The sequence below is a fragment of the Cylas formicarius genome, unplaced genomic scaffold (genome assembly GCF_029955315.1).
Source record: "Cylas formicarius isolate icCylForm1 unplaced genomic scaffold, icCylForm1.1 PGA_scaffold_8__14_contigs__length_24414737, whole genome shotgun sequence".
Classification (NCBI taxonomy): domain Eukaryota; kingdom Metazoa; phylum Arthropoda; class Insecta; order Coleoptera; family Brentidae; genus Cylas; species Cylas formicarius.
The window spans coordinates 12,245,144-12,261,575 of NW_026844361.1; the positions used below are offsets into that span (position 1 = coordinate 12,245,144).

The 16,432-nt window shown below is 32.0% G+C and overlaps 1 protein-coding gene across 2 annotated transcripts in view; it reads right to left on the reverse strand.

The window, feature by feature from the left end:
• The window catches only part of LOC132706107 (serine protease filzig), a 65,259-nt gene that overhangs the window by 36,954 nt on the left and 11,873 nt on the right, over positions 1–16,432 (reverse strand). Inside the window, exons 2-4 of one of the 2 annotated variants that reach the window (XM_060677217.1) lie at positions 9,508–9,732; positions 6,143–6,415; positions 4,761–5,008 (exon numbers count right to left, since the gene is read on the reverse strand). In XM_060677217.1, the coding sequence (XP_060533200.1) occupies positions 4,761–5,008; positions 6,143–6,415; positions 9,508–9,718 (732 nt within the window). In that variant the 5' untranslated portion in view covers positions 9,719–9,732. The remainder of the gene's footprint in view (positions 1–4,760; positions 5,009–6,142; positions 6,416–9,507; positions 9,733–16,432) is intronic. The other variant, XM_060677218.1, reaches the window with a different exon arrangement.

Consider the following 16,432-nt stretch of genomic DNA (forward strand, 5'->3'; position numbering starts at 1 on the left):
AAAAAATAGGCTTTCTGGAAAAACTCCGCTTGAAATATTTTTTGTTTTCTGATGACGAACTGATTGATTTAATTTTAAATCTTACATTGTTTTGCGACTTTAAAAAACTGATGAAGCAATTACTCAAAAAAATCTTACACCTGCCATAGATAAAGTGCGTCAAGATAACCAAGGTCACCGCTTGATTGTTCATGTTAATAAAGCCCGAAGGAGATGTAGAAGTGTAATAAGTTAATGCATTTACATCCTTCATGCTTTGTAAAATATGACCAAAAATGAAACCGGGTGTTACCAGTGGTGCGCCCACGCACCATAAAATATTATGCGTTTTTTTGTATCAAATCAGGTTCTATTTGGAAAACAATCTACTTTTAGTTGTTTTCTGTTAGTATGTTACACTAAATTACCTCAAAACTGTTTATTGATAAATTAAATTCAAAACTGTTGAACATCGCCCAACCGAAATAACCCCATAAAAAATTTGTTTTTCTGTCGTTTGTTTTCTTTAAATGTACTTAATTCAATCTCAATATGTAGGAACTATCAAGAACTTAACAAAATGCTTAGATGACTGGACAAAAATCTAAGATAAAAATCAACAAGTAATTTAGTTAGATTTCTAAAAGGTTTTTGACAAAGTTCCGCAAAATCTCCTTTTGCTTATACACTACGGGATTAAAGGAAATCTACTACGTCTTATTGCTTCATTTCTAAAAGATCGTTACTATCAACTGCGAGTAAATGGCGGCTTGTCAAATAGGCATGTAAAAGAACAGAAAGACTTGACTTGAAAGATTGAATTATGATAACTTAAAACTTGAAATGGGAGACACATATTTCAAAAGTAGTTAAATAGGTTAATTCTTTGGTGTTTTATAGGAACAAGGCCTTGCCTTTATGTCTTTCATTCGTCCAAAATTAGAATATGGTAGGACAATATGGAATCCCTACTTTATTAAAGAGAAAGATGAGAAAAGACTTGTAAAGCTGAATTTAACAACTATGAAAGAAAAAGGATTACGTGGCGATCAAAACTATTACTCATGTGAACGGAACATCTTTCAACATGACCCGAATATCCATCTTCGAGGTCACTCCAAAAAATTAACCAATGGGGCGCGACTTTCTGCTGGTGACGATGTTGATGTTTTTGGATATGTTAAGAATAATTTACTAACGGAATTGATTACACTTAATTTCAATATAACAAATTATCTTCAATTTTTAATTTTTAAAACAAAGTTGAAGAATAAGCACTATGCATTCTGCGTATTTTATCTCCCCCCAAATACAAATTTTAATGCTATAGCACGCGACCTTCATAATATTTTTTCCAGCATTTATCCGGCTACAGATGAAATAATTTGTTTGGATCCTATTTTCTTGACTAAAGAATCGATGATTGCTAGTACCGAAGTTATATCAGTGTTTGAAGTTTCTGATCGCTGTCTAGTTTACTATTGTTTAAAAATAGAAAAATCTCATTTACAGCCAAAAGTTATTACTCATAGGGACTATGCTAATTTTAATATTAATTTATTCTTACAAGATCTCTTTTAACTCTGTGGGATGAAATATTTTATGAAAATAATATTGATATTAAGATTGCACTTGCACAATGTCATACCCGAGTGTCAATGTGGGATTAGGCAACATTTCAGTACTTCGGTTGCTTTGGTTGATTTAACAGACGATATAATTTCCGCTATTAATAAAAGAATGCATACTGCACTCATACTCTTGGATTTTTCAAAGGCTTTTGATACCGTTAATCATGCACTTCTATTAGCAAAACTTGAATATTATGGATTTTCACAACAGTCGATTGATCTGGTAACATCCTACTTTTCTAACAGATTTCAAAAAATTGTGTGCAGCGGCACAGTTTGAGAGCGAGTTCAGATTTTGTCATTCGTTCCGCAGGGCTCTATCCTCGGGCCTCTGTTTTTTATTATTTACACAGCTGATATTTTGAGGACCTTGCGGCACTGTAAAGTCCAGACCTATGCCGATGATACGAAGATTTATTTTCACTTTAACCACTCTGCGAAAAATTTAGGTATTATATTGGATACGCAGTTGCGCTTTAGGGAATATATTAAAATTATGATACAAAAATATCTTTCATTAAGAATGTTATACAACAGTAGACATATACTTAGTTCTCCTTTACGTAGAATGCTCTGTGAATATCTTGTGCTTTCTAGTTTCAACTACTGTTATTATATTTATGGCCCTTGTCTTGACGTAGCAGACAAATCTAGAATTGAAAAAGTCAAAATACACGTTCACGCCTTATTTTAGGGCTAAGAAAATAGGACCATATCTGCACACATTTAAAGAGGTTAATTGGTTGAAAATGGAGAATCGCAGAGCACTTCATTTTGGGTAATTCTGCGACGAACCCTGTGAAACCTTTAAGTAATAGGTTCGTTTTTCGGGAGACGATACACGCACGGAATATCAGATTTGCCATCTTCCAGAGATCATTTACTTATAACGGTATTAAATTTTATAACTCTTTACCAAAAGGAAAAATATTTAAAAAACGATATAAGAGTTACCTGTTTAGTGTGTAATGCCAGTGTCCATAAATATGCTTTTTTTTTGTTTTATATGTAATTTTCTTTTTCTCCTATACAGATTCTCTTGAAAGAATAGTTTCTGTCAATGTGTATAGTTGTTTTTTTTTATTAATCTTAAGTTACGTTATACCTCTATCTGACAACATTATATTGTAATTTTCTCATAAAATTTTTAAAAAACAACGTGCATTAATCCGACGATTTGGGATTCAGTAGAGTAGCCCGTTCGACTAGACTGCGCCCTGATTCAGTAGGAACTGTTTGTGCTATATTGTGTATATGTATTTGTTTTTTTTTTTTTCATTTGACTAATAAAAAAAGCCGTTTATTATTACTATTACTAAAATACTGCCAAACTGCTATTGGAAGACGCAGTGTCTGCAACAAGTACTAATTCTTTCAAAAACAAATTGGACAGAGAATTGCACAATCTAATGAGAGTAGATACTTATTATAATCAATAACTCCTTCTTCTTTCTTTTTCTCTTTTGTAAAAATCTTTTTCTTATTTGTAATATCATTGAAGATACACTATATACATTCATATATAATATATATTTTCACCACACCTGAATGAAATAAGTAAATTAAATTCTGCTAGTGAAGGTAAGTCTTACGCAGAGAAAATACAATGGCTTGACATTATCGCGATATTGCTGGCCGGAGGCGATTTCGCCGGTTACGTAACGCGAAGATGTACGAAAACACTTTTATTTGTTAGCGCGCTATTGCTTTCTTTATTTTTATTATACAGGGTTTCCGAGAAATTTTGTTACTAAACTGTCAAAGTGATATGCGAGCAACCTTAAACTTTTACAGTTAAATGGGATATTTTTTGACTGTTTTGTACAAAACAGGCATTTTTTCGAATTACATTTTTGCAAAATAAAGACCCGGTCTGACATTACGACGGAAAAATCTGCAAAATAAACGATGTCGCCTGCCTTGTAGCCTGTTTAATTTTTATTTTATCGTTAAATTATTTTGCGCTACGCCACTGCCGATTACCTTCACCACTATTTCAGTACGCTCGACTACGCCATTAATTGTGTACTCGAAGTGTTTAGATGTGCGCTTATTAAGAACTAATAATAGGTATTTTAAGAACTCGCCTTTCGCTATTTATTTTTAAGCGATTTCAAAATTTTTCTTATTTATATGATGACGGTGCACTTAACGGCTAAACTTAACGCACGTATCAGGTAAGAGTTCAGTTTCATTAATATCGTTAATATACATTAAGAAGAACAGTGGCCCCAGGCGAGGGTTCTGAGGCATTCCCGAAGTGATCCGGATCAGTCCCAACTGGTGGAGCAACAAGGCACGACTTACCATAAGAATTTTGTGAGAAACAAAAACCAGCATACTTAGTTTAGCAAAAAGAAAGGCTGAAATCGGTAGGCAAGTATCCATCACACACAGATCTCTTACGTATATATTAAGATCCAAAGATACGATACGACTCTTATTCCATCCAGTCCAAGCCCATAATATGACGCAAAAAAATATTGTTCTGGGTGATTTGAATCATGTACTATTTGTGTGGTACGAAAACATTTTTTTTATTTTTGATATCGCTAGGATGTATTGTTTGATGAATATTTTATATTAAGTTCTCAAACATATTTCAATTATTTTTATATACATTGTAAAGTTAATAGCTTGAAAGTAAATGCACTTGGGCCATTATCTTTCTGTCTCACATACTCCCTCCCTCTCTCTCTCTCTCTCTCTCTCTCTCTCTCTCTCTCTCTCTCTCTCTCTCTCTCTCTCTCTCTCACACACACACACACACACACACTCTCTCTCTCTCTCTCTCACACACACACGCTCTTTCTCACTCTCACTCATTCTCACTCTCACTCTTTCTCAGTCTCACTCGTTCTCACTCTCACTCTTTCTCACTCTCACTCTTTCTCACTCTCACTTTCTCTCTCTCACACTCTGGTTAATATTTACATTATTGTAACCTTTGCTTTAGGAGCATTGGTCTTGTTAAGGCTACCTGACAATTTTCCACTTTTTAAAAACAATTAATAAACATAAAAAAGTAATTAAATTTATTTAAAACTTCCTTCGAAAGGAATCGTTTGTTATTCCGTTGTCCGTCATTAAAATTGTATTTCTTGATAAAGGAAATCTTAAAATTTTAGCAACAGATCGTTTAAAACTAACCTTTTTATGAAGTTCCGAAACATCCGCGTCGTCGATCACTCCGTCGAGGCACTTGCCTATGGGCGCGCATACTCTACCATTCCCTTCACAATGGCTAGCCGAAACTCCGGACACTTCGCCATCTTGCCCTGAAACATGGTGTACTTGGTAAGTGGTGGAGGTCGGGAGACGTTTCTTCAAGCCTTTAAAAGGTACTGATGGCTGCACGCCCATAAAGTTGTTTTCGTTTAGGACTAAGTCGCCGTTGGCTGTCAAAAAACATACCAACCGGTTAAAACATGTTTTTGTTTCAACTTCAGGTCAAGTTTCGCAATGACTCAATACAGCTATCGGTTTCGCACTACACACGGGCTTTCTTACTAGTAACGACCTGTTTGCTCAGTGACCAAGACATAGAGCTATGTTAGAATGTCTCTACAGCCACCCATGCGTTTTGATATCGCTAGGAAGACACTACACTAACATGTCGTATGAAACAAAACTCTCGAGATACTTCAATTTTTTTATATTTAATAAATTTAATTAGTCTGCAACGAGATTGTTGAATGACTAAACCTGATTGTTTTTATTTCAATATCAACCCGTATGGTGAAGTTGCTCAGAAAAAAAATCAACTTCTCTGAGTCTTAAGTGCTTTTATTTTAAGGACGAAGACAATGGGATGCTCTTTTCGCCGCGTTTGTTGGTCGCTGATTTGACTATCTAATTACGTAAGAAAAATTACATGCTTCGATCATTTTTTTGCTATTATGTCTCACTCACTCTCACTGATACCACATTTATTATGAAATTGAACATGGCAATTACGCCCTCTGGTGGTCGTTACAGAACCTCAAAAATAATTTCATAATATAATATAAAAAAAAATTGACACCCATTACAATGTATCAAAAAGGCATTATTTAGTGTACCACGTTTTTAAAAAAATACACCAGCGGTGGATTTTTCCATGTGTATTTTGGCAGAAATCGATCATCGGTCACTGATTTCTCTTGTTAGAAAAAATGTACTTACAATCCCCAATTATGCCTAAAGAAATTTAATTTCTTCATTTTTTTCTGTTTCCTTTTAAAAAAATAAAAACCTTTTCTCTGCATGATTTTTTAAGGAAATCAGTGGCGTGCTACTGACCACCTATGAACTAATAATATTTTGGTTAATTACGTCGCCACTGCATCGAGAACTTTTTCTGTGAAAAATAAAATAACTAACTGAAACAAAATATCTAATTTGTAGTTACAAACTAGCGTCCTTCAGAAAAATTATTAGAATGCTAATATAACATCCTAACAAAAAGATAAATAATAAACGATTCTTATTAAAAAAGAAAAAAAAACAAAACAAAACCTTTTTGTTTGATCAAAATAAGAATGAAGTCTTACCAGCCGCGACGTACTGTCCCCGCAAGAAGGGATTTTTGCTCAAGTCGATGCTAGCCCCGTTGTGAAAACCGGCAATTTTCGTGCCTTGAACGCAATCACCATCGCATCCATCCGACGCAGACGCAGAAGTAAACGAAGCAGAAGAGTAGCCGCCGTTTTGATTAAACTGTCCATTCAAGAAAACGTTTTTGGCCACGTCTATGGATTCCGATCCAGCCGACGGGTTTTCCTTCGATTTTGAAGGACGAGTTTTCTTCGACGGGTTGCACTGACCTGCGACAAAAAAAGGGCGAGGTTGAGCGACGTCGTTTTGCACCACATTTTAGAAATAAGTGGAAAAGATTATACCCGATATGGGTGCTGTTTTTAATAAATGTCAGTCCGTGACTTTTTCGTTTTTGAAGGAATTAAAAACCAAAAACCGTTTCTTGTCCCAAATGACAAGTAAAAAAAGTACGAAAGCGCCGAATGCCACCACAAAAACAAGTTACAAATTTCGTTTTAACAGGCCAATTACTAATTTGAAGTTTATTTCGATGTCGCTCGTAGATAATTTGAATCATAATTTCTGTGTGTTTAGAATTCTGATTGAAAGAAATCTAAAAGAATTTTCAAATTTTTCTTATATGTACACTACCTAACTCTGTAGGTTTTTGCATTGAAATAATTCAATGTATCTTTTTCTCATTTTGTTATACAGAAAATTAAATGTTGCCAATTCTATGTTAAAATATTTGTATATGATTCGTGAGCGATTAGTCAATTTAAATCATTTATATAATATTTTTATAAATTGAGGATTTTTTCACCATGGTTTACCATATTAACAAGCTTGTAATAGCACACACTATCCCAATATATCCGATCAATGTCGCAGTTAATTCGCATGTCCCGAGACATACGTAAAATACATCCCAGGAATATCCTCGGAATAGATAGCTTGCGGATTTGCTGGACACGATATACCACAGATATCTTCTAATAATGGGAACATTAGAATAGAAATACAGGGAAAAAAATAAAAACCGTAAAACAAAATGAAAGCTAAAAAGATAAATTTTGAACAACTGAGATGGAAAATACTTAGTTGTTTTACATTTCTGATGTTTTTGGGGGACCTTTCATTGGCTACGTCTTTGTGCACATCTACATCGACGTCAGTGTTTTTTTTTTATAAAAATACTTTTTTAATAAAAATACCACAAAAAATATTAAGTTAATCTAAGTTAAAAAATTATTTGACAATACTGTTCGGGTGCAACCAATGACGCAACTACTCGCGGTCGTGCCGCGCCGAACTCGCTCAGGTCCCGTCGTCTTCTCCGTCTGGTCGTCCGCCATCTTTTGAGCCTTGTTTTTGTTGGCGGTATAAGGAATACGGCGACTTGGCGTCTATTTTGAGTATTTTGTGTGTTGTGCTTACTGCTTTCAGTACTTTCAATTGAGTTATTTGTTTGTGGTATTATTATTACTGAAGAACTAATAATTCATGCAAGTAAAGCTTTATAGTAATATATCACATAAGATTTGATAAATTCTAAGCTGAACGAACTATTGTTGTGTAGCCTACCAACATCATGCCTTGTTTGTTATTATTTTGCTAAGTAAATGAGATAGCAAGCCTTGACCCCGCTGATTTCAAATGAACTTGCCAAGAAATTTACTTGGTTGGGCATGAAGAAAAAGTAGAAATTTTCAAAATTAAAATTGGCCAAATTAATATTTGGTAAGTAGGTACTATGTTTTTTAAAAATAATAGGACGAAAATGGAATATAAATAAAGTAAAGGAATATAATTTCATAAAATATATATTATGGTGATTGCTTAGTTCATACTTTTTTTAAATGATTGCCGGACCGACTTAAGATAAAACTGACTTTTTTTACCTATTTTAACTATAATATACGTTTTAGATTACATATCTTTGATTCTAGACTTCTTTTGGTTTCTTATTGCTTAGGTTTTGATAACAAAAATAAAATTCACTTTCTCTTCATGTTTTTTGAGTAGTTTAGGCGTACAAAACTAAACTAATTTTTTATTTGAGTAAACAATGTTAGAGAAAGTTCCTCAGAACAAAATTACATTTTTAGTTATATAGCGTAGTTAGAATTTTTTTCTTAAAATGGATGCAAGAACCAGCCCCCAAAAACAATGTATTAATTTTAGGAATCACCCTGCAGAAGGTAACAATTTTCATATTAAAATGGTTGTTGGGTCAATTCATGAAAACCTTTTTTCTATTTTTTAGGGCTTGTTTTCATAGTGATAATAGATACAATCATGAGCAAAAAAAACTAGGAAAATTTTTAGGTTGATAAAAAAAATTGCATGAATATGAAAGAGATCTTACCAATAAGAGTTTAATAAGGTTTGTATTTAATCAAAAGAAATACAGAAATGTATACTTACATCATCGTGGAGATTAGCATCTAAGATCACTTTCATGAGAGTACTATCAGCGTCAAATCAAGCCTTTACTTAACAGGCGGATGTAAGGATTTGTTAAATCTGTTTTTTAAATATATAAGATAGGAGTCCCGTTCTTTTTATTTTTTTTTTCAGATATATAAAACCTGTCTTTCTCAAAACTAAAATATTTTCGTATGCGGATAAGAAGGCAAACACATCACAAGCATGAAAAGAATATGAGAAATCTTTCTTTCACCAAAGAATGACAGAAAACCTGTCAAATTTATTCTTTTAGAGTTTAGTTACTCTATATTTAAGATACTTTAGTTTAGGTTGTTCTATATTTATGCTATATTATGAACCTAAAATTTTTTCATATCTACAATAGAAAAAAAATGTGTTTTATTAACTGTATCTATCGGCTATCCTTCATTTTTACCATCAAAAGCAAAATTAAAGATTAATTGGAAAAAACTCGTGCATTTCAAATATCACGTGCCATTCCAGTGATGACTTCACCAACCATACCCAATGGGTTAATTCCATCACACGCGAGTACTAAATACTAGGATAGAATATTTATTGTCGCACAACCAATTGGACTACTGGACATTACCTTTCCAGTATTTCTCATAGGCTGTTGGAAATACCCTAATAATTAAGTAAGGTCGAATATACTAACGACGTCTCAACTAGTATATCTTAGTGTGTTTTAACAAACATTCCACGGACATATGTATCTGATATTCTGTGGACTTTAAAATTATTAACATCGTATATCCTTGAGACGTCTTAAGGATATCCCTTAGATGAGCCAGTTTATCCCTAGGATATACGCTATGTCCCGCCAGATATCCCGAAGACGTTTTACTGACGTCCTTGTGCTATTTGGGTTCCACGCAATGCTATTTTATTTGTTTATTTTTTAGTTATCTATTTCGATTATACTAACCAGACGAGGCACATTTCTTATAATAGTCGTACGACGCTTTCAGCGGGCTGTCGTCGCGCATCCACCAAAAGTCTTGAGGATTCTTTGTTTCGAAGGCATCGTTGATTTCGTGCGGATTGCTGGGCGAATTCCCTTTCGTCTGGGGCACGTGATCAACGGCAGCGAAGGAGGTGGTGAAAAGTGTTATCCCCACTATAAATAGTGGAGACATTGCGGCCTAAAATCCTGAAAAAAAGGGTAATCCTTAAAACGATGTTGATGATAAAATAATTGCAGTAAGTAACCACTACCAACGTATTTGCTTCAAATGGATTGGGCCGATATTTAAACGGATTTATATCGCATTTAAAAGAAAATATTACAGTATTCTAAAGTCCTGAAAAAAAAACTAAATAACTCTAATAATTGTAGAATGTTATAATAATAATAATAATAATAATAATAATACTGCCTTAATTGCAGCAGGTATGCACAAAATTGCAGAAAATGCTTAAAGAAAAATGAAACAATAAAACCAACCATTACCAACTTATTTATTTCAAATAGTACATTGGTGCCGATTTAAATAGGCTTTCAAAGATAACTTATAACGGAGATTTATAGTGTTTTATTGGATTTTTAAATAAAGAAAATGTTACAGAATGTTAAATCTGAAACATCCTGTAAAATTGAAGAACATAGTCACGAATTTTGCAATAGTAGATCTAGACAGCAAGAACTGTTAAATAATTTTGACGGTTCCTTCATTCATTTTTGCAGTATTAATTATTTTTCTTTGTTTTTTTTTTCGTTCATACTGCTTAGTATAAGTCATAAAAGCAAAGCTGCAGCTGTTGAAAACTACATGATTAAATTTCCATAAATACAATGTTCATTCGGAAATTCCATTTTTTAATTCCTTTTATTTTGTTTTTCATAGTAATACTCGTATTATTGTTTCGATTTGGTTTAAAGTGTGGTGGGTTTTCTATGAATTTTTTATTTTGTTAGACCTCGCTCGCTTTTCAGTTGTTTGGTATCTAAAAATCGTAACCCCACAACCACAAGATGTCTAATAAATAACGATGTCTCCCAACGTTCGATAAATATAAATACCGAACCGCATGCGGAGCGTTCCGAAAGCAGACAAAGTAATTACACCTGTTGCTTCGCATAATGACTAAATAAAATTTCACAGGAATCTCGAAAATGCCACCAGGTATGGTAAAGTCATTGAAAAAAATGTCCCAGTTACGCTTGCGTTTGTTTTTATAAATGTAAAACGACAAAGGCCATTGTCGTAGAAATATTTCATACCTTTTTCTACCCTTTTATGGACTGTTATACAAAAGTATAGTGCTGCCTTGCTTAAAATAAACATTATATATACAGTATATCATCTTAACCAATACAGTAGATTCGGTTCAGGCTTCCTGGAAGGGATCCCTGATATACCATTTATTCGTTCATTCACAATAAATCCATCTACGAAGCTAGTCAACAACAATAATTGTTTAATTTTGCTAGTGGACACTTATAATATAAAAATTCTTGGGATACGTAAAAAAAATGAAAAATGAAAACACGAATTGCCACCTACAGAATAACCAAAATATAAAGGCATGTGTCGATTATACGAAAAAATCCTACTACGACTGCGCCGATAAACTACCCTAGATGACCGTTGAATTACAAAAAAAATCATTTCATTAAATGAGATGATGGTCACGTGGTATCCTAACTAAGTCAGTTTCATTTAAAATGTGGGCGGAATTTAGAACAATGTACAATTAACAAATTTTCTTTCCCAATTGCATTTTATCCAATTCTAAAACGATAAGCATCCCGCTTGCGATGTTTGCGAGGTTTAGCCTTTAAGTGTGAGATTCGAATGATATACCGTGAATAATTGTGTTTCGTGCCGGCTGTTAATTTTTAAATTTGTCTTAGTACATTAATTAATTCACTTTAATTGCGGTGTTGCGAGTAAGACAAATGATGGTTTGGCTGAAGTTCGATGTTTTGGATTATTTTTAACGAGGCTATGAAGACGTCATGAGTTTTCGCACAGATTAGAAGAGGAAATCTTCAGGCAAAACGAGCTTGGGACAGCAGTGTCAGCTAGTGACCCCCCATATACCATTTAATCATAAAAATTCAATCTACATATATTTTTTATAAGCACTTATGATGGAAAATTGATCCCCAATATGATTTTTAAAATTTTGATTTTAACAACTTTCTTTTTTATAATGAAAATTTTAAGCCCTTTTAATTAAAAAATGGATTAAAAATCAACCGTAAGAGATAAATTTATGAAATGTTCAGCATCCGTGGTCAAATGTCTATACTTTAAGAATATATTACCTACTTAAAATTATTTGTTTATTTTTGTATTATTAACTAACATTTAAGTTAACAAATGAAGATTTAACTGATTTCTTGGTAAAAAAAAATAATATTTTTTTCTCGGTCACATGCTTCATCCATTTAAGTATAAGATTCCGGAAGAAGATATCAGTGCTCGTCATTAGTTTAAACAAAATAAATGTATTTATGACAGCGCGCCGGGCGCCGAGCCCTATGGAAGCGCCGCGCTACGGAGCGTCTCGAACTGCATTGAAGGTTTTATCAGTGATAATTTAAAACAATAATACAAAATATTATTATAAAACAAATTTTATTATTATTTATGTTATTTGATTAAAATTATCATTAACAAAATTTTATTTTTTTTAACAATGTTATAAAGAATACTATAATTTTTTTTTTGTTTTTACCAAATAACGTAAATTTAGAAAAAAATAATCAACTTTAAATTTTTAAAACTGTTATGGTGCATATTTATTTTTTCTAGGTAACTTAGTAAATTATTATTTTTAAATTTACTAGTCAACACTCCATCTTTAGTAAATAACAAAATCATTTTAGAAGTCAGAAGAAAGATCTTATGTATGAGTTCAAAAGTTACCCAAAGCGGTACATAAGTTGGTATCCCATTTTCAAGTAAATCCAAAATAGTAAAATAAAAAATATTTTGGAGTTGTATTGCCATTTTTGTTAAGTCTATTCGTGACATAAGTTTATACGCAAAGCATGAAATAATTATTAAAAATAAAAGCTGAAGTGTTATTGAGTAGTGTTTTTTTTTTAGTTAATATTTTAGTATTATAATTTTTAATTGTAATAATATTTTCTGTGATTTAAAATGGGCCGAGTGATTTATTACATTATGACTTTTTTCGCTATATCTCATGGCAAAGGAGCGTGTGATGGCTTAGCAGGCAGTGTAAAAAGACAAGCTTATCGTGCTAGTCTCCATCGTGATAAAAACAACCACATAACAACCCCACTTTAATTTTTTTCGAACGCTTAACTATAATAAAAAATACTCGAAAATTTCACTATTTTTTCAAAGAAATTAGCTTTAAAAAAATAATAAAAATAACTGACGACAAATTTACAATTTAATTAATTAAGCTTGTTTCTTCTATTCAGTATGTTACGATGGTTAATATTGTTAAAAAAAATAAAAATATAATAACTATAATAAAACAACATAAATAATAATAAAATTTGTTTAATAATAATATTTTGTATTATTATTTTAAATTATCACTGATAAAATCGTCAATGCAGTTCGTCATAAATAAATGCATTTTTTTTTAAACTAATGACGAGCAGTGAAATTTTCTTCCGAAATCTTAAACTTAAATGTGTAAATCATGTGACCGATAAAAAAACATTATTTTTTTACCAATAAATCAGTTAAATTTTCATTTGTTAACTTAAAAGTTAGTTAACAATACAAAAGTAAAGAAATAATTTTAAGTAAATATTCTTAAAGTATAACCATTTGACCATGGATGCTGCAAATTTCATAAATTGATCTCTTACGGTTGATTTTTAATACATTTTTTAATAAAAGTGCTTAAAATTTTCATTATAATTTTTTTTTGTTAAAATCAAAATTTTAAAAAATCGTTTGAGGTATCGATTTTCCATCATAAGAACTTTATATAGATTAATTTTTTATGGTCAAGTGGTAAATCGGGGGTCCACTTGACGTGATCTTACTCAGATCGCAGATTACGTTTAGAGGTTACCCATACGAACAAAAATGAATTACGAAAAATATTTCCAAACACTTATTTCTTGTTTTTTTTCATTTATATGCTATCATTTATTAAAAATTTAGATTAGAAAAAAATTGATATAAAAAAAGCATTTCTTACCATAACTTAAAGTAAAACTATAAAAAAAAACGTAAAATTTAGTGATTAAAATAGCTTAGTAATTTATGAAAAAATAGGAAAACATTTGCAAATAAAAATAAATTAACAAAAAGTCGTACACGTGTAAGCGGAGTGAAAGGTCACAATCATGTTATTCACTAAATGCTATTTTGTTTCGCTGTAATTAATAAAACATAAATGAAATATCAAATCATTGCTTTGATGGTTCATAATAATACCGGGCCTTGAAAATATCACAGATTAATTTATATGTTCTTGGGCAGCACGAAAGTCGGCAATGCCGTGAGAAAGATGTGTTGATGCGCCGATATTTAAAAAAAATGGTATATTAGGATTCTCGATAGGTTCCAGGGATAGTTTTTTTAATGGTATCACTCAAAATATGAATATCAATCTTTTCATTGTTTATAGAATGGAAATAAAAAACGAAATTTATACACATTTTTTTTAGCCACTGCGTGTACGCTAGAACCGAAGAAGTTGAGCTACATAACATTTGGTTACCTTAAGATATTGGTTAATAATTGTTAAGGCGGAGATACATTTTCAAAATAGCTTACTTTAGTAATCATAGAAGTTATATAGAAATTTTATAGTTACTCAATTCTTATAAATACATTATAATCTGAAAACCGATAAAAGCGGCAAACGAAGTAAAACAACAACTAAACCAAAAAACCTACTCATTAAACTTAACAAAGCAATCAACTTACACGACAATTAAAAGAACCCAAAGAACTCAACTTTCAAACGAAAATTTACAAAAAATATAAACATACACGAAAATAAAAAAGAACTAACAAAAATATGCGAACAAAAACATCGACAAAGAGAAAAACATACATTTTACACAATAAGCAATGCTGAGAATAAGTCAAAATCTATTTGGTCCATGATTAACCAGGAACTGAGTCGACAAAGATCATTTACAAAAATGTCTTTGATCATCGAGAATTTAAATTAAAGGTTGTTAAAGTTAGGTACACCTCAAGAAGCAATTCTTGGTCCTCTCAACTTTATTTTATATGTAAATGACTTACCAAAAATACCAAAAGACTGTAAACTGTTCTTATTCAGCTGTGATATCAAGTAAATAGGGTAAATCTCACGTTAAGAACTAGAATAAGCATATTTGTGAATTATCATGAAAACAATCAACTAATTGTCAACATTGAAGAAACATCAGTGGTAGAATTTGATTGGCAATACCGACCGAACAACATTCGAAATGTCCGAGTGCAAAGTTCTCGGATACTTTGTTAGACGGGAGATTGTATTGAAGGGAACAAATTAATCATATGTGTTTGAAATGATTATGAATTGTGCAAATGCTTACAATGGTATATTATGGAGTCAAGCAACTGACACTCAAATATTAATTATTGAAAAGGAATATTTAGATTAATTTTTTGCCTATCGCCAGTGCAATCATACAAAGAAACTTTTAGGTCCCAAAAGCTCTTAACCCATTTTGTCCAAGCGTTAATGCATGCTATTCTATGATTTTTTTTGTCACATCCAGGAAATATCTTTGCACATCCATTTAGAAATTTTATTATTATCACTACTAAAGGACATAAAATCGCTAATTTATGTGTAAAGGAAAGATCTTATATATGTATGTAAATCCAAAATAGTAAAAAAAAAATATTTTGGAGTTGTATTGCCATTTTTATTAAGTCTATAGCATGTAGATTACATCGTAGAAAACATATATTGAAAATACTACTTTGATTATAGTTTGTTTTCTGAAAATATTTACTGGTGCGTGAATGCACTGGTTTTATCTGTGAAGAGAAAACTTGTTATTACAAGTCTAGACAAGTTAGCGCATGTAGAATAAACATCCAACAATTAGCGTGTTCTTTGTTATTAGTTTGTGCCTTATGCAGTGAACATTACAGTTCGTAAAATATGGCATTTCCGAGATATTTGACTCAAAAGGAATTAGAGGCGGCTATGGAGGAGATCGTGATCGATGAGGACAATAACAATGAAAGTCGCAAGTATTATTTGGATTTACGTATTCTTATGTATTGTAGCATTCCATTCCTTGTAAATTTATGCAAAAATGACGTGAAAAAATATTTACAGAACATATTGACGCGGTCTATATTCCACCCGACGTGGATACCTTGACTAACGAGGAAGATATGAACGATAACATAAATCGACAAGAGTATGGGCAACCAACTGATATAGTTGGAACTTTCGAGTTACATACACCAAATGAAATAGCTGTCCTTCAAACAGTCCTGTAATTCATCAACTACTGAACCTGAATGGGACTCATCAGATGATGAAACCCTGGAATTCAAAAGAAGGCGTGTGCTTTCTGCAAACGACAGGCTTGCTTTTACTGTCAAATGGAAGAAAGGTCAGGTTGAATACACTCACACACCTATATACGATGAATTTAGATCATGTGAGGAACTAAAAAATAGGCATTCTGGAAAAACTCCGCTAGAAATATTTTTTGTTTTCTGATGACGAACTGATTGATTTGATTTGAATTCTTACATTTATTTGCGACTTTTAAAAACTGATAAAACAATTACTCAAAGAAATCTTGTACCTGCCATGATGAAGTGCGTTATGAAAATCAAGGTCACTTCATGATTCTTCATGCTAATAAAGCCCGAAGGAGATGTAGAATCTGCCACAGCCACACAATTTACGTTTGTAATAAA